This window comes from Leptodactylus fuscus, chromosome 3 (assembly GCF_031893055.1).
Source record: "Leptodactylus fuscus isolate aLepFus1 chromosome 3, aLepFus1.hap2, whole genome shotgun sequence".
NCBI classification, from domain to species: domain Eukaryota; kingdom Metazoa; phylum Chordata; class Amphibia; order Anura; family Leptodactylidae; genus Leptodactylus; species Leptodactylus fuscus.
Window position 1 is genome coordinate 150,360,530 of NC_134267.1, and position 19,932 is coordinate 150,380,461.

Below are 19,932 nucleotides of genomic sequence, written 5' to 3' on the forward strand. Positions count from 1 at the left end.
AATAATCTGCTGTACAAGTCTGAAATACCAGCAGACACAATTAGTTTTTCATTGCATGGCATAGTTTAGGACCACTCCCATGTTGAAATGCTGGAGCATGAACAGGAAACATTGGCTCTCTATTCTGGACAATCTATATTGCTGCAAAAATAACTATGAATGGTTGTATTATATAATACTCTTACATTTGTACTGATGATCGCCATAAGGTTTGGTTCACACTGCGGAACGTAGAGCAAATTTTGAGGCAAATTTCACATCAAAATCTGCTACAAATTCTGGCCTGTATCTGGCTTATTTTCAATGGGAAGCAGCGATGGACCTCCTCTTTTTTAAAGGTGTTTTTTTTTTTTTCTCCCTAGCCACTAAAAAAATTTGCGTCTTTCTCAACCTTCCTATGGTTTCCACAAATAATTCAGCTGCAGAAGCCGTGGCATATGTCTCACGCTGATTAGCACCATTTTGTCAGGGACTAATGATGAAAGGTCATCAGTATTTGATTTGTCTGGGTCAGGCACCCAGAACCCCCACAGATCAGCTGTTCCACCTGCCTTTGGGTGCCAGAAGCTGCAGTGGATGTGGATAGAAGCGGATCTGTAGTTCACAGATTCCACCACTATACATTACTTGAGTGCTTCAGCTCCCCATCCAATGCAGTAACTTCTGGCAACCTGAGGCTGCTTAAACAGCTATTCTGTGCAGGGTCTGGGTGTTGGACCCCACAGGTTAGACACTGATGACCTATCCTGTAGATAGGTTATCTGTATGAAGCATGCGTTTGGTGCCTGTAAACCCATTAAAGGGATTCTACCATTAAAACTTTTTTTTTTCTCATTCACACGTCGGAATAGCCTTAAAGGCTCCTCTTCTCCTACCTTTAGAAGTCGTCTCTGCCCCGCCATTCGGTTAAAATCCCGTTTTTTGTCGGTATGCAAATGAGTTATCTCGCAGCACTGGGGGCTGGCTATAGCGCTCAAACAGCACTCCCCAATGCTGCGAAAGAACGCTCTCCAGTGACGCCTCCATTTTCTTCAGCAACCGCCTCTTCACTCGTTGTCTTCCGACTGGGGTCACACTTTGATGCATGCGCACTTGGCTCTGCCATCAGGCCGCTGGCAGAGCTGAGTGCACATGCCAGTGGACATTTTTTTTGTGGCCACTTACACAAGCATGCACAGTAAGTATGCTCCTGTAATTCTATGGCCATCTCCGCCAGCTCCATCTCCTTCAGGAACAGCCTCTGTGTGTCTTCTTCTGGTGGTGGGGGTCAAATTTCCAAGCCTCGGGCAGAGCCCACAGGCCAAAAAAAATGTGTAAGCGGCTTGCTTTCTTGTGGTCGCAGGCATGCGCATTCAGCTCTGCCTGAGGCCTAGATGTTTGACCCCCAACGCCAGAAGAAGATGCATGAAGAGGCTGTTCCTGAAGAAGATGGAGGTGGCGCTGAAGAGTTCTCTCGCAGCATTGGGGACGCCCCCAGTACTGTTTGAGTGCTGGGGCCCGCCCCCAGTGCTGCGAGAGAACTCATTTACATACTGACAAACTGTGATTTTTATCAAATGGCGGCGCAGAGAAGACATCTTAAGGTAGTAGAAGAATAGCCTTTCTTAAGGCTGTTCCTACGTGTCAACGACAAAAAAAAAAATCGATTTTAATAGTAGAATCCCTTTAATCATAATTCTATGTAATTGTTGAAATTATTATATCTTCTTTGTATCTGTCATCTATATTGTGTGAACAGGCTTGGGTTAATGTTGCAAGTTTGCACTGGTTCATTTCCAATAGCTTACAGAACACATTAATAAATTTGTCCTCTAGTTTTTGAAAAAAAAAAAAAAAAAAGTAATTGAATGTTATTCAAGATCATAATGGTCTAATGAAAATATTGTTTGGGTTTTTTTTGTTTTTTCTCCTCAATTAATAACTCTGTCCTTGTTCTTCACCATCATTGAACATTTCATTCCCTCTCTGTACTTCCAGTAGTGTTCTTAAATGTGTGTTCTGGCAGCCAGACAACGCTCAGACCCAAACACCCACATAAAAATTCAGATGCATCATCCAGTAAGTACATGTAATGATGAAATTGTGACCCACAACCCTATTAGATCCCATCTGTTGCTTGATGAACTAAGCGATGGGTTGATTTGAATTTGTCATCATGAGGCATACACCTTTTAGGCCGAGGTGCTATGTGGCGACGGAAACATCGCGGCAAAAACCGTGGTGTTTTACAGTCTAGCAAATCCCATCCACATATTATGGAAAAATATGTGCAATGGGCACAAAGAAAACCTATGAGGAGGACTTTCTGTGAAAAGCACTGCGGGAAAAACCGTGATGCGTTGAGGGTCGCATATAACGGTCAGAGTATAACTTTTTTGTGTAAAAATCTGCCTTTTTGTTTTCTGATGAATTTCCCGGTTTTATTTTGAGTAAGGTTTTCAATTTTCTATCCGAAAGGTTCCTTGCATGGCACAAAATAGATTGTTTTCGTCTTTCTGGATTGCTTCCAGCTGGCTGTGTCTTAACATTTTATTACTTTGCTGCTTATAGCCCAACAGTCTTAATATCCAGAAGTTGACAAATCATAACCCAGACCTCAGTCTACATTGCCGTTCACACCAGATGTTCTTGAAACTTGCCAGAACCTGGAAAGTTTTTTGTAAGGAAAAAACAAACGGAAAACTACCATATCCACATGGACGGCAAAATTCTAATCTCCTCTGTGGGTAAAAGTTATTAGCTAAACATTTTGTAGCAATAAATCAAACCCTAGAGAATACCACTGTTTCCATCTATTCTATGCTGCTAGCATAGGTAACGTCTGCTCTATAACATGCTGCCTGTAGATTGCTCTTCATTTTCCCTTTACAGATACCTGACAGATCCACTTTGTGATGATGTTTTACTACTAATACTACTGATATTTTCTGCAAAAGTTCACAACAGTCTTACTTATAGAGGTTTCTCCGTATACTTGATGGACAGTATGAGACGTTCTATTCATCGTTTTTGTAAGAATATCTGAATAAGAAACACTTGCCAGGTATTGTAGAAGTGTGAATAGGAGAATGCCTACTCATTTATAAAGGCAATTCAGAACAGCAGCATGTTAAACTCTCTAAGGGCATATTAAACTATTGCTAAACTGCATTGATTTGCTATGACTAGATGTATTATATTTTGAAGTCTGGTTTCCTGCTGTCCATTGTGTTTTTACTGACCTGCAGCCTAACTTACTGATAATTACAGGTTATTTGTGGTTATGTACTGCATGTAATCCGCTATATTCTGAGGCTTAGCCCTTTAGCACCACTATAGACAGCATCAAATTCTTAATGTCTTACCCTATAGCTATTGAGCAAATGTAGGATAAAGGAATGTTGTTGATACGGGTGCAGTATAGTCTTTAAGACTTCCTAAAATCTTGCTGCTCAGTGTTTCTTAGGTAACATACAGCAGGTCTCTACTTTGTGTCATCTTGTTTGATGGATTTGACTTCCTATCAGGTTAACATCTAATCTTTTTTAACTATATAGAAATAATATTGATGACTACCATGCACTTGTTTACAGTGCTCCTTTCACCCAACACATATATTGAGTAGTTGCTGGGTTGGCTATTGCCGCTTGGTCCCATTCAAGTCAAAGGGGCAGTACTCAACACAACCACTACTAAATGTATGGCGTGCTGAGCGTGTGATATCTGTACAGGTTGTTGGAGCAAGGTAGTCATGTCAGACAGAACCAACAAATAACTTGGAACTTGGGAATTAAATTTACGGGACTTGATTCTAGAATGGACAACAAAGATTCACATTGAAAATATTTCCGTACTTTATAGCATTGACCTCATTTTACCACAGGCTACACCATCAATGGGTAACAGTCCTGTTCTCACTGGCAATGTACCCATACTCTTACAAGATCAGTTCTCCAGTACAGTGTGAGGCAACTGGTTGCTGACACAGACTGGACAGGACACCACATGGCTAGACCATCCAACTCCCCGGAAAGGCTAGAGAATTCTCCCCAATATATAGCAAGTCCTTGCCCTCGTGTAACCTAAATATCATGGGGGCATACCAATGGATTCACCTCATAACTACTACCACAGTTCTGCTTCTGCATTTGTACCAGTCAAGAGAAACAGTACTTTCCTGTGATCACTCGCATGTTCCAAGCAGCCTGGGCCTGGACAGACAAACCTTCCAGGGTTATTTGCTCTTATACCTTCCCGACCAAAGCACAAGTGTGAACTGGAGGTGTCGGATATAAGGCTTTATTATTACCACACCTCTCACCTCACAAGAGTGATAGACTGGTGCAGACACAGTGTGGTGAAGCCTTGGATCCCTATAGAGCAAAGCTTCATTTTTATCCCCCAGCAGGCAATTTCGTGATTCGACTCCTCTTCTAACTCTTTGCTGCGCTTCCACCTGACCATAGACCTTTACAGAATGATCTACTCCAACAGGTTGATTCTCAATATATTGCTCTTATCTGACTCAGTTTTAACCTATCCTGAGTAATCCCAACTTCACCGTCAGACTGGTTGACAGTATGTTCTGCCTGTGGTTAAGGGCAAGTGGTTTCGAAGTCCTGCGCGTAGGTTGCAGATGGAAAGTTGAGCTGGATCTGACCCTGGCAGAAAGATTGCCTTTTTTTTTCCCCTCCTCTTTCTCGCCTTAATTTTATGCTATTTAACTATCCTTTTCCATCTTGTTCCACTTTCATTCTTCTGAGCCCATTTTTCCTCCTCTGGCACAGATGTGATCATAACCTTAGACAATTAAGAACATAGAGACTTATCATAGTAAAGAGTGACAGGATAAATCCTAGGAGCCAAGAAACCAATGCAATCTTGAAATTTGCTAGCCCTGCCCAAATTTGTGTTTACGGTTTATAAATTTATAGAATTCCCAATGGTCCGCTAATACAAATGTGGTTTTCTATTGTAGGTGTAAATGATGTAAATTAGAATGGAGCTTTGTTGTTTGTACTCTGCCTTATAAAAATCCAAGTCTTAGTTTCTACAAAGCAATCAGTTGTACAATGAAACATATCCTCATAATATGCAATAGAATGGTGACACCTACAGGCTAATCACAAGTCCTAGTCTGCTGCACCGAGGCATGGATTGAGAACTACTACTTTCAAGGGAGAATATTTTTACATATTGTTTGCTACATTTGCAATACATGGCATATGATTATTTTCTGCATATACTTGTATCCGTTGCATATTGTACATACATGGATATTAGCACAAACTTCCCTTCCATGTGATGCCCAAAGTGAATATTCATAGCTGTGTTTTAGTACAGCAGATGGAATAGTGAATGAAGTCGGTTTACTAGCAGTGTGCCACATACATACCGCTGCTAGATTATTGGAGTTTGATCACTTGAGACATATACTTGGAGGAGGATAATATATAACTGTATCTTGTCGAGTACTGAAACAATATCTGAGATGATCCATTTTCTGCCTTTTAGAGAGATGTGATGACTGGGGAGAAGACACTAGGAAGCTGACCCAGGCTTATGATGGAGAGCCTGTCCGCATCAGATGCCCTTTGTTCGAGGAATACCTAAAACATAATTACAGCACTGCACACTCGGCGGGTCTTACTTTAATGTGGTATTGGACGGGTAAAGGGAAGGACCTTGAGGAACCGATAAACATCCGTCTTCCAGATAATAGAATCAGCAAAGACAAAGATATACTCTGGTTTCGTCCAGCTATTCTCAATGACACAGGAAATTATACCTGTATGTTAAGGTAAGTCATTCAACGTTATTCCATCCGAAACCAGGAGAAACTACAAATGTTTATAAGGAAAAGACAAACTTATTATATAATAATAGCCTCAGACAATCATAATATAATATCAGCATGTCATGTTTTATGTGGTTTTTGTTTTGTTTTTTCTCTTAAGACATCGAAGAGATTAGTCTTTCACTAGGGTATTCTACACAGAATCATGCCCTTTAAAATAATTTTTTCGGACTATAAGACGCACCTAGGTTTTAGAGGAGGAAAATAGGGAAAAAAAATTTTGAAGCAAAAAATGGTAAAATATTTAATACATGGGAGTTGTAGTTTTGCAACAGCTGCAAGGCCACATTGACAGGTGACCCTGCAGCTGTACGGGGATGCATAGAGTGTTTTTTTTGTGGGGCCAGCTGTACTTTTTAGTTATACCATTTTGGGGAATATCTATTGCTTAGATCACCTTGTATTGAAAAAAAACTCGGTGGTTTATGAGATAGATAGATATTATATATATATATATATATAATTTTTTTATTTTTCTAGGGACAGGAGGTGATTTAGAACTTTTATTTATATTTTTAAAGCTTTTTTTTTTTTTTTTTTACTATTTTATTCCCCCCCGGGGGCTTGAACCTGCGGTCACTTGATTGCAAGTCCCATAGACGGCAATACAACTGTATTGCCGTCTATGGGACATTCTGTCTATTAGTATTACGGCTGGTCATAGAGACCAGCCGCAATACTAATACAGCAGTGACAGGCCTGGGAGCCTCATTAGGCTCCCGGCTCTCACCCGAACAGGTCGGCTCCTGCGATATCGTCGCGCAGGAGCCGGCCTGCAACTCTACAGGTACGGGGCCAGTGGGGACCGGCCCCGGGGGAGAAGGGGCCACCGATACTGACCCGGCATCCGCTGTACTAGAGAGGCGGGTGCCGGGGAGGGATAGACGCTGGCACAGGTGCCGGGCCTGAGACATCGCTCCTCTGCCCTGCATGAAGCCAGCGGCGGGGGGACGGAGGAGCAGAATAGCATCACTCCTCCCGCTGCTGGCTTCATGCAGGGCAGAGGAGCACAGCGATGTCTCAGGCCCCGGCGTCTATCCCTTTCCGGCTTCCGCCTCTCTAGTACAGCGGGTGCCAGGCGCCACATTCAGACTATAAGACGCACCCTTCTTTTCCCCCAAAATTTGGGGGGAAAAAAGTGCGTCTTATAGTCCGAAAAATACGGTACATTTTGTGCATAAAATATTAATTCTAAGCCTGAGATATTTATGGCATAGACACTTATTTGTGCCCCTTTTCTGTATTTTAAAATCTGTTGCATATTTGCTGTAGACGCTACCAACAAGAAATAAGTAGTAGCTTACTGCAAAGCCTTCGCCTCTGGTTCTGTCCTTGGGCCTTGTCAGTCTCCACCGTCTGACTCTCGTGTTGAACTAGGGCTCATTTAGCTTGGCATATGTGCGCACACAACAGCAGTCACCAGGACTCTGAAAGATGACTGGTGACTATGGCACGTGCAGGGTGATGAAGATGGGCCCATGGAGGAAACCTACTGGTTGGCCTGACTTTGCACCTAGATGCTATCTCTGCCGGCCATTGTGTCTCCAGTATATAAAAATAAACTGGGTAATTTCTACCCAACATACTTCCCGGACTCCAAGCCTGGTTAAGATGTCTTATGGTGAGTGTCTGTACAAAGTACAATGTGGCTACTGTGCCATGGGCTAGTGTGAGCCTGCTTTCAAGTATTACTTCTCATCTCTATACAATCAATTTCTGCTTATTAGTTTCACAAGTTTTTATATGTTCACGCAAAAAGTGTTTTAGAACACAGATGCTGGTTCCACATTCAGCATAGGAACGTGGTGCTGGGGTTCATGAACTTGGGCCTCACTGTTCTTCACTCCTGATCACAGCTGCCTTTGTTTCCGCATAAGGGTTGTGCAGGCGGTCGTGAGCAGGAGCTGGGATTGGTAAGTAAATAGGGATTGGGCTTACTCCAGCAAATAACTGGCTATTGAGGGGGAAAAAAAATCAATTACACCCCTGTTTGAAAAGTAACCCTTAAAGAGGACCTTTCACCTCCTAGGGCACATGCAGTGTAAAACACCACTAGAAAGCTGACAGTGCGCTGAATTCAGCGCAATATCGGCTTTCACATTCTTTGTTCCCGGTGAAGACCTATCAGTGCCGGTACCGTAGCTCTTCACTGTCAGCAGGGCATTTCTGACAGTCGGTCAGGAACACCCTTCCTCACAGCAGAGTCTGTTGCGCTGTACAGTCAGAGGGGACCATGACGCTGAGTGGTGACGTGTACTTGGACGAGTATTGTCAGGAGGGGATGGAGACGTTCCTCACTGCTCTCACATTACAACGCAATAGGCACTACTTTGAGGAAGGGCGTTCCTGACTGACTGTCAGAAACGCCCTTCTGACAGTGAAGAGCTACGGTACCGACACCGATAGCTCTTCACCGTGGGCACAGATGGGGAAAACCGATGGTGCGCTGAATTCAGCGCACTGTCAGCTTTCTAGCTGTGTATAAAACGAATGTGTCCTAGGAGTTGAAATGTTCTAAGAACTATCATGGTGTCTATCATACACCACTATCATACACATATCATTAGGATAGACACCATGATAGTACTTAAGGGTTAAATTGAACTAACAAGGCTCCAGTTGCAGATCAATGAGTCAGAGTATACAGAATCAAATTAGAGTAACTAACAGAACACAAATAATCAAATGATATACTGTAGATAAAGAACTACTGGACAGGAAAGACAAATGATAAATAAAACAGAAGCCATTAGATTTTTTTCTTATGAAAATCTCCTAAAGTGCAGCGCCTAAAATTAACAAAGGACCAGCAATTCAATCTATTGCGAGCTCATTTTGCCGTTTCTGCACCAACACACCTGGGAACTGAGAAAACAACAGTTACCCACCAAAGCCCAACCTTTCCTTAAAAAGAGGCATACTGGAAAACCATCTGAAAATCTTTTAATGAGCAATTACCAGTTTGGGTAGCAATCTAGCCAAGGCTTCCTTCTCTCCTGCTTTACTGATGTCCAGGCTCTTGCTAATGAATTTTTTGTTTGGTTGAGTGGGTAAATTGACTTTTTTTTTTTTTTGTAAGAGCACATGGGATAATTTCCTCAACAAAATAAGTATTAATGACTGTATTTACATATCACTGTCCACCTATATTGTGATTCCTTGAACGCAAAGTATGTTCCTTTTCTAATAAAGAAAGCTCTCCCTGAAGGGGCCATACAGTACTTTGCATCAAGTTATTGGTAGGAGTGAGATGAGGGGCATTGAGAATCAATTAAATTTAGCCACAATCCCATGTCCCTAGTGCTTCCTTTCATATTAACAACTACATACTGTTTCTTCCTGAAACTCATCAGAAACAATCTATAACAACCCGCTAAAATTCTTATATGCTTCCGTACTATATCAAAGTGCTAAAACAAACCCCAACATTTCTACAGGTACTAGTTATGGCCTGTAACCATCTGTTAAAAGGGATGTCTCGTGTCCTACAATTTCTCCTCTTTCCGATATTTTAACAACAATATCCTTGGATGCTGGGAGGGAGAGAGTGAATTAATTCTTCCAATTTTTTTTTTCCTTCTCTGACAATGACAGATAAAAAAAAGGTCAAATAGCATAATTTCCTTATTCCACAACACCGCCATCTCCTTTGCTTTTAACGGAACAATAATAACAGGTAAAAAGTCTTCTCTATCACTATCGATAAGTCCCCTGTGCCTGGCCGAGAGCCAAGCTTCTGACACGTTACGGTTAGGATTCTCAGTGTGTATTCTCCTTGCTGCAGCACTACTCACTATCCACAAACTATGACAATACTGAGTCTCCAAACTCAAACTATATTCACAGAAAAACTATTAGGATGTATTCACACTGAGAATACGCTCAGCTCATTCCGAACGTAAAACACGTTCAGAATGAGCACGTACAAAGCAGATCCCATTCATTTCTATGGGAGTCGGCATACGTGTGCTCCCCATAGAAATGTATTGGAGGCTTTCCCCCCCCCCCCCCCAAATTGTTCTCAATGTGATACGTGCGTATCCCATTGAAAGCAATAGGGAAAAAAGCAGCCCATTCATTTCAATGGGTAGCGCACGTATGCCGGCTCCCATAGAAATGAATCATGGGATCTGCTTTGTACGCGCTCATTCTGAACGTGTTTTACGCTCAGAATGAGCTGAGCGTAAACTCTGTGTAAATGCACCCTTACACCTTGGAGACACCGATATTCCAAAAGTTTTAAAAACTTCACTTCTATTAATAAATAAGTAAAAAAAAAAAAATATTGATTATTGGGCCAAAAACCATATAAAATCACACAACACACGGCTTTGTAAAGCAGCGTATGTGCATGCACCTCAATTGCATGCATGGTTCGGTTTGGCTACAAGTGGTCAGGGCTCCGGCTAGTGTATACTCATCTATCTCTACACCTCAAAATAAACTCAACTCCCTTATCCACAGACTAATTCAAAAACCAACCCTGAGAAGGCTTCTTAAATTCTAATGAGCTAGAACCAAGAGTACTTCAACAGGTGTCACTCTTCCCCCTTGCCCTGAGGCTACTGGGCTAATGCCGCACCAACAGGGCTTGGAGAACAGGATCACCTGTGTCCCAGCGCAACTAAAAGCCAAATCATTGCAAATCAATGCAAGCATAAAACTACATATGTTGCGAGTTTTGAATAGCCCATATGTAGTGCACTACTCACTACTGTAGGACAGGTGAGGCTTTCTCTAGCTCTGCAGATAGTTAGGCTGAGGTACTGAGGCTATGAGAGTGTTGGCCCATCCTAATATCATGAATACAAGCAAGGTATTTGACCTTTAATAATAATACATTTTATTTTTATAGCGCCAACATATTCCGCAGCGCTGTACAATTTGTAGGGTTCAAATACAGACAGAAAGATACATTACAAAGAAAGTTATTTCACAATGGGACTGAGGGCCGAAGAGGTAGCAGGGGCGGCATTGCTTATGCAGAGGTCAGACACTTTTGTAATAGACATTACTGTCATTACACAAACATAAAACTTTGAGCCGTCAACAGTCGTGTCCTTTAACATGTGGATGGAGCTTGGACCTATAAAGTTATCCTGAGATGACATCATATCATGTGGGGAAATGTGGGAGCGGAGACAGAGGAGGGTTAAGGGTTTACATTAGAAATTGTGATAGGCTTGTCTGAAAAGATGTGTCTTTAGTTTGCGTTTGAAACTGTAGAAGTTGGGAGTTAATCTTATTGTCCGGGGTAGAGCATTCCAGAGAAGTGGTGCAGCTCGGGAGAAGTCTTGTATACGAGCGTGGGAGGTTCTGATAATAGAGGATGTAAGTGTTAGGTCATTGAGTGAACGGAGAACACAGGTTGGGCGGTAGACAGAGATGAGGGTGGAAATGTATGGAGGTGCAGCATTATGGAGAGCCTTGTGGATGAGAGTGATAACTTTATATTTTATTCTATAATGAATAGGCAGCCAATGTAGCGACTGGCACAGACCAGAGGCATCGCTGTAGCGTCTAGACAGATAGATGAGCCTGGCCGCTGCATTCAGAATAGATTGTAGAGGGGAGAGTTTAGTGAAGGGAAGACCGATTAGTAAGGAGTTACAGTAGTCAAGTCTGAATGAATCAGAGAGACAATAAGTGTCTTTAGTGTATCTCTGGTAAGGAAAGGGCGTATTCTGGAGATGTTTTTGAGGTGGAGGTGACCTGAACGTGCGAGTGATTCAACATGAGGGGTGAAGAAAAGGTCTGCGTCAAACATGACCCCGAGGCAGCGGGCCTGCTGCCTAGGAGTTATAGTAAGGCCTGAGACTACAATGGATATATCAGGGACAGATCTGTTTAGATGGTGGAAACAGTAGTAGTTCAGTCTTGGAGAGATTTCATTTCAGATAGTGAGGACATGATATTTGAGACAGCAGAGAGACAGCCGCTGGTGTTCTGTATAAGTACAGGGGTGATGTCACAGGAAGATGGGTATAATTGGGTGTCATCAGCATAAGATGGTACCTGAAGCCAAATCTGGCGATGGTTTGTCCAATGGGGACTGTGTAGAGAGAAAAGAGCAGGGGGCCTAGGACCGAGCCCTGAGGAACCCCAACAGCAAGGGAAAGAGGGGAGGAAACAGAGCCTGCAAATGATACACTGAAAGTGCGGTCTGAGAGATAAGAGGAGAACCAGGAGAGCGCAGTGTCATTTAGGCCAACTGAACGGAGCATAGTGAGGAGGAGTTGATGGTCAACTGTGTCAAAAGCTGCAGAGAGGTCCAGAAGAATAAGAAGAGAGAGGTCACCATTGGATTTAGCCATTAGGAGATCATTGGAGACTTTTGTGAGAGCCGTTTCAGTAGAGTGCAGAACGCGGAAACCAGATTGTAAGGGGTCAAGCAGAGAGATAGCGTATTAAACGAGAATAGACCAGGCGTTCCAGGAGATTTAGAGATGAAGGGGGGGTTAGAGACGGGTCGATAGTTAGCAGCACAGGACGGGTCCAGGGAGGGTTTTTTCAATAGCGGGGCTATAACAGCATGCTTGAAGGAGGATGGGAAGATTCCAGAAGAGAGAGAGAGGTTAAATATTTTAGTAAGGTAAGTAGTGACAGCAGGTGACAGAGATTGGAGAAGGTGTGAGGGGAAGGGATCACTACTGCAGGTTGTAGGGCGAGATAAAGAAAGTAGTTGGGAGACTTCCTCTTCTGTAACGGGTTCAAAAGATGAGAATGGACAGTCTGAAGTGCGGTTGGTGAGGGGATCATTACGATGGTAGGTGATGGGATCAATGCCACCTGGGGCTTGGGCAGTAATTTCCTGACGGATCTTATCAATTTTATCATGGACCTTTGCACTAAGCCTCCCAGGGGCCTAATATTGTTACTAGCTAGGTTCCTGAGCACTGTATATAAATGTTTGTTTACTGTGTTACTGATGACTGACATTTGTTTTGTTTTTAGTTTTTGTTTGTTTTTTTGTTTTTGTTTTGTTTTCTGGATACTGATTTTGGCTTTGACTGTGAACTCTCTAATATGACCTCAACTTGGACACTTATATTTCTCAATGCTCTCCTGACTTAGATGCAACTGTAGAATAAAATCAGACCAGTAAATTACTGCAACACACACACACCTTTTACATTAGTTTCTGTTGGGATAACCTGGGTCCTGATCCTGCTGGTCTCTTGGTGGGCTATAGTGAAGATGTCAGGAAAGCTGTAGATTAACCTAGGGCAGTATGAGATTTGGGTAGCGTGTTCTATGTCTGTTATGTGACAGGTTTTTTTATGGAACTGCTTGGGATCTGTGCTGCAGAAAATCCTGAGCTGGGCCATGGAGATGCATGCTCCGTTTGTAATTTGCCGGATCTTTCTATTCAAGGCAGCATTTCTAGACAGATTCTTGGTTATGCTTTTCTATTGTAAGAAAGATTAGTTTTGAGAACTTATCAGGAGCCGTAAACTGTCTCTTCCATAGCTTTTAAGGAAGGACCTAGGCAAGCAACATTTTTTCAAGGAGCACCCCTCTTTGTAAAGCTCTTGCAGCGCTGCTCATTAGACGAAACAGTGTTTTCCTGGTTAGACAAGTGCAGCATTTCATCACAAATAAACATCCATCAACTACAGAAAATAACTACAATGTACATCGCTGTCAGGTTGCGGAGTACATGCACACTGTTGAACATGATTGTAAGTCAACAACTTAGACTGCTGTGGGATTCCTGGGAGTTAATTGTTACTGAGCCGACAGTCTGTAAACTAGACACCAATTATGTGGGTTCTGTACAGCACACAGATAAACACCAAGTGTTACCCAGGGACTGACTTTGGCACGTTTTCTGATAAAACAAGCCAGATTGCAGTGTTAAGATTTTGTTAAGTTCTTTGCATATTTTTACATCTTGAATGTATGCAATCTGTGTTTCTTGGAATGTTTATTTTTTTTTTTTTCTAAAACTCATCCTTCACCGCATTGTTATTTCCATAAAAGTTCCAGACCTCTTTTCACCATACAGAAGGGAGCCATACTTCACACTACGTTGCTAAGACCAGTTTGCTGTTCCCATTCCCTTGAGTGAGGTATAGTGTAGGTTCTGACATAGTTTCAAGCTTACAAACTTTCCGCAAATGCAATAAAGGGAATTGTTATTGCTATTTGATAAGCTTGTACAGCTTTTTATTGATTTGATATTCCGTTTTTAATCTTCAAGGTACCTTTGAGAAAAGAATTGCTTTTATTCCTTAGCCTATAAACTTTATTAAACGGTGTTCCAATGTTCCAGTTTAAAGTGGAAAGAGCGATACACAGACCCAGCACATCTTAAACCTAATATGATGAAAGTTTTTTTTTTTTTTTCCTCTTAGGAACACCACATTTTGCCTCAAAATTGCTTTTCCTTTAGAAGTGCTGAAAAAAGACCCAAATTCGTGTGTAAGCAACGACAAGACAACAGAAGTGGCCATCTTTCCTTTAGAAGATCCCGCTTTATTGACTTGTCCAGACACCGAAGGCTACTATCCAACAGATGTAACTCCCACTGTCAATTGGTATATGGTAAGGACATTTTCTAGCCTGTATTGTTGTTTATAGTGGTCATATTCACTTTCTCCGGCATGTTTATTATTTAGGACGTGCTCCTGCTCAGACATGAGCACTTTCCATATTATCTGTGTTTGAAACGATGGCTACTCTTTACAAAATTCCAATGGTTTTTACAACTGAACAGTTCAGCTGGTTTTCTTGTTATAAGAACAGAAGATTATATTAAACAATAAGGCCGATCTGTTCTATGATGGGCAACAACAAATCCCAAAGGAACCTATTGAATATAGTAGAGTCTATCCATTGTTTCTTTTCTCTGACTTTGTCGGCTTGCAGGACTTCTTGTCCGCAATTTTAGATGGACTGAAGGAGGCTTGAAGCACATGTGAATTTAACATTCTATAACTTCTCAGAAAATGCTTCTGTCTGCTTAGAAGTACATTGCATGTCTGCTAAATTTCTCCATTTACTTCAGTCCTGTCTTCACTAAAGACAGACTGTAAATGATAGGAATCTATCTAGAGGGGAGGAGGTAGAAGTGAGTGAATGAGAGCAAATACAGTAAGATTTCTATCTCATCAGTTTTATTCCTATATAGAATCCTAAATCTTGCAAAAAAAAAAGGTTGAAAAACTGTTAGAAATATGGTGAACACTTACTGTGTTGTCTGTACTTATTTCATCCTCACTGGGTGACTCCCCCTCCTCTCTCTATACAATTCTGTCTGCAAGTCAGTGTAAAGGGATCTCTCAGTGAATTGAGCAGTTTAGCAGATAGGAGAGGAGATGACAGGAAATAAAAGCATTTTCTTGATATATCCTACTAATATTATAAATGTGAAAGTTTGTGTGTTTGGTCCTCAATCACGCAAAAACGCATGCACGGATTTGGCTGACATTTCGCACATATACATTGGGACCTGGAATGAAACATAGGCTACGTATTATGCCGGTAAATGCACGTACCTCGCCACCGCTAACATCGGAATCATGTTCACGCAAGGCTAAAGGACCCTAGATGACGTCATAACAGGTCCTTCAGCCGTTCGCCGGATCGTGTCATTGTGTGGGCGGAGCTATAGACTGCACACCGGAGAAAATAGCATCTACTTAGAGGGTCTGGAGAGTACCGAGCGTGCAGCCTTGCTGTGGCGTCACGAGCACTATTTCGTGTACCGCCTGTGTGAGTACGACGGGGGACAGAAGTGTGGGGAAACTTGTGTGGATGCCAGCCGTTGAGCCTACTGTACCGCACCAGCAGCAATGGGACATAGAGTGAAAGAGAAAATGTGCACTGGAGCGAACATGCGGGAGATGTGGGACCGCACGGGATCTAGCATTTTGGGGGAGACGGGCACACGGTAGAAGGAGGCATGCGAGGGGGGGAGGCGCAAGGGAGAGAGGTTCGGTGGGGGCGCACGGGAGGGGGTTCGAGTAGAAGGAACACGGGAGGGGGGTTCAGCGGGGGCACGCGGCCGGCCCAAATACCAACATGCGGGCAAATGTTAGTATTTATGTGCCAAAAAATTGAAACGCCAGTTACACTTTAGTAAGTGTTTTTGTATTCTGTGTATCTCATTGAATAAATAATACTGAAACGCTACAAACTGAGATTGTGGTAGGTTTCCCAGAGGCCATTACATAATTTTCTTGGCCTCCTATTATCTGCAGAACAAATGCATGCAATATTCAAACAGTTCATATCCATTACTATGTACTGTATAATCTAGATCTACATGAAGCCCATTTGGTGACCGTGCAGATAGATTACTACTTTGTGCTGTTTGCCATTCACATATGGACTAGAAATTTTGAATGGTAAAAAATTTGAGCATTTGGCAGATAAATGATTCCACAACTCAGCTCTGTATCATAATTTAATATTAATTAACCATCTTTTTCAGACCCTTAAAGATGAACAGATTTGTTTACCTTAACTACATTCCACCAGAGCACTTTATTTTTATTTTGTATTTTCATTTTTACCCCCCCACCCCACTACAAAAGTTTTATAACTTTATTTTCCCGTTCATAGGCCTATGAGGTACATCCTAATGAAACCATATTGTTTTGTTTAAGGTATTAAAACCTAATCTATAACACTTTGAAAATGTAAATTGTTGCATCACCAATTTTTTCATATTTTTTCGTGTACTGAGGTATTTTTTGCAGGACAAAAGTTTTGTAAAATCTTATCGTATTATATTTTAATACTTACAAAATCTAAAAGACAAATCATAACTGAGTATTAAAATGAAAGAGCTGAATTAAATAGCCCATTATAGTCTGAGACTACTACTGATAAAGCACATCTGCCATGTGCCCACCCCATCCCTTTTTTACACTCAAGTATAGGGCCGTTATACTTAATAATCCTCCTATATCCCCCACAGATTATGGTATATATCACTTCTATTAATTAATCCCGTACGGCTCTGTAATATTGCAAACACAGGAGTTGTGCTTGCACCATTATTTCCCAGTGTCCGGTGTATTGTACAGCTGAGATTCAGGACTAACTGCAAGAGATGGGCAGAAATCAGTGACTGTGCATTACACTACCGAACAGAGATCTCGGCTTTAAGTCCCGCTGTATAAATAATAAAAAGTTTAAAAATATATATATATATATATATATATATATATATATATATATATATATATATATATATACACGCACACATACATGTACACACGTACGCACGCACACACACACACTGTAAGCAAAATTGTTATATCTATGTGTATAAGGTCACACTATCAAAATATAGTGTTTATTTCATACGGTAAACACCGCAAAAAAAAATAAAAAAAAATAGATGTACTGTATGTACTGCAAAATATATGTACCGTATGTACCATATATATGTATGTACCGCATGAGACTGTACACTGCAAAAAAATACCTGTATGTACCGCAATGCACAAATTTAATGTAACTTGCTCACCTCATCTCCTCCCAAAAATAGCAATAAAAAGTAATCAAAAAGTAATACATATCGAAAATTGGTATCAATAAAAACTACAACTTGCCCCACAAATAAACTGCTCTGACATACCTCTATCAACAAAACAGTAAAAAGGTTATAGGCGTCACAAAACAGTGTCTCCAGGAAAATCATTCCTTTTCGAAAAGCAATGTTTCATTTGTAAAAGCGGTAAGCTATAAAGCTAATACAAATTATAGTGTATGGTGAAATGATTTAGTCCATAGTTGAAATTGCCTCTGATAGTGGATACTGCTGTTGGGCCATGTATGTTGTATGATAAAAAGGGATTGCCTAGAATTATGAAAACATGTCTGCTTTCTTCTAAAAACAGTATAAAATCAGCATTATATTTCATGTATAAATTGGGCAGAAATTCCACACTTACACATGAGTTTTTGCTGCAGATCTTCACAAGGTTTAGCCATGTTGTCAATCAACAGAAGTAATCCTTAACTTTTCTACATGTACAGCGCTGCTTGGTTTCGCTGTTGTTTCCACAAACATTTTTACATGGCATGTTAACAAGTTCACCAAATGGTGCTAGAGAACTGTCGAATGAAGAGAGATAGCAGAGGCTCTCTAGCACCATTTGGTGAACTTGAGCAATGTTTTCATTTGTGGTTGCAGTTTTTGGCCATCCCGAACGTTCATCATCAACCAAGCTGGTACGGCCACGTAAATTCAGCTGCCCAAAATTTGACAGTAGTACATGATGGTGCAGGGTCCCCATACACAGCCTCAAACTCGTCTTTAATTTACGAAGGCGTATTGCCTTTCAAAACTTCTATTGACAGCTCGATTTTTTTTATTTTATCCATTTTCACAAAATCCCTTACATCGATTCACTAAAACAACTATCAAAGAAAAAACGCTGGTGCAAAATGGCTGAAATTTTTGTGAGCATATTCCAACACATGCGCGAACACATTCACCAAGTTTGGTTGACGAGTGTTACTATTTACATGTGGAGGTCAGAAACTTTTCAGACTACCCTTGTATAATCAGGGAGTAGGGCAAGGTCAGGACAGTCAAAGTTTGTGCTTAACATTAATATGATGGCCCCTTCCTTGTAGTCTCCAACAGTATGATGGCTGCCCCCATTTTATCCCCCAACAGTGTGTTGGCTCTTTCCTTTTCTCCCAGGAGATATATGCACGGAAATACAAAAAAAAGTAATACTTCCCTTGCCTAATTCCCCCACAGTCCATTCAGGTCTGTGCTGCTGGTGTTTTGGGGGCAGCAGACACTGTGCTGCCAGGAACACAGAGAGGGGCTAAATGGTAAATCAGCGAGTAGACCGCTTGTACTTAACCAGCGTCTGACTGTCCCACTGAATTTCATATGGTTGGGAGGTATGTTTTGTGTCCAGTGCTACACCTCTGTACCCAGGATCGTTGGGGGTGTCAGTGGTCAGAACACCACTGCTGACCCACTTTTCCTCTATTTCATAGCTTGGGAATTTAATAATTTTTTTTTTTTTGTGGTATAACCACTTTAATCCATTCCAATATGGTGCGTTACAGGTTAATATATTTCTACATAATTTAATGGCAATAGGTGGGCGCTGCGCCTCGTCTTCATGCTATTATTCTGACCCGATGTGCTAGAACATTTCCTATGCGGTCTGTACCAGCATCTCTCTGTTCGCACCATTAGATATTTATAAAAGTGATCTTTCCGTACAGCCAAGCCAAATATCGCAATATCTAAGAAGATTAAGCTGCGTGACTATTGTTGTAAATGAAATTGCAGTGTATCTTAAAGCTTAATGCCTCATTGTTCGTGTCTTCCTTGTTTTTGTCTGATCCACAAGTCTGTTTGTTCAGTAATGGTCATCTATGCTGGATTATTATACGCTTTGCTAGGAAAATGTGCGTATGCCGGCGCAACTGGAGGCTGAGAGGAGAATAAGAAAGGTTAAGATTCCAGATTTAACGTGAGAACAGAAGACGTGCTAGAGGAATATTCACCGCAGTAGGCTCATCCTCTAGTTCTTTGTGCTTCAGTATTGAACATATCACCAATATATTTATTAAAGAGAATACATGAATTGGCTGAGGCATCTGCTCCTCATTTACCTGTGTGTAGTTCTCTAGAGGAATTACACACTTCCCCTGGATTATTTTTATAAAAAGTTACATAACGTGGCCATCTTATATGTAGATAGAAAATGAATACAGCAAAACTGTTTTCCTCTATGTCCCCTTGTTACAGATAGATGTCTGCATTGACCTTTGATAGTGTCAGACTGAGTTGTCTAGGGCCCACCCACTGGATTTGATTCTAGGGGCCCATCCTACTGCTACTTGCTATATAGATTTATCATCATTTATGTTAGTTTTTTGGCATAAATGAGGCCTGAATTCTCTGCCAGCAAGGAGCATTTTGGTGCATGTTCCCGAAGGATGTGCCTAATTTTTGAGATGTGCACTTCATTATAAATCGGGCGCAAACTCTGGTAGGTGGAAAACTTTTTTTCTTGAGAAATAAGCCCTTTGGTTTTCAATATTACTCTCAGTTGTGTCAGTCGGTATTGACTGTAACATCTGATGGGTTAAATGGATGAAATCGT

The 19,932-nt window shown here is 41.4% G+C and overlaps 1 protein-coding gene across 2 annotated transcripts in view; it reads left to right on the plus strand.

Moving 5' to 3' along the window:
• The window catches only part of IL1RAP (interleukin 1 receptor accessory protein), a 167,157-nt gene that overhangs the window by 121,932 nt on the left and 25,293 nt on the right, over window positions 1–19,932 (plus strand). For both annotated transcript variants that reach the window (XM_075268534.1, XM_075268533.1), the window contains 2 exons: window positions 5,494–5,779; window positions 14,194–14,383. In XM_075268534.1, the coding sequence (XP_075124635.1) occupies window positions 5,494–5,779; window positions 14,194–14,383 (476 nt within the window). The remainder of the gene's footprint in view (window positions 1–5,493; window positions 5,780–14,193; window positions 14,384–19,932) is intronic.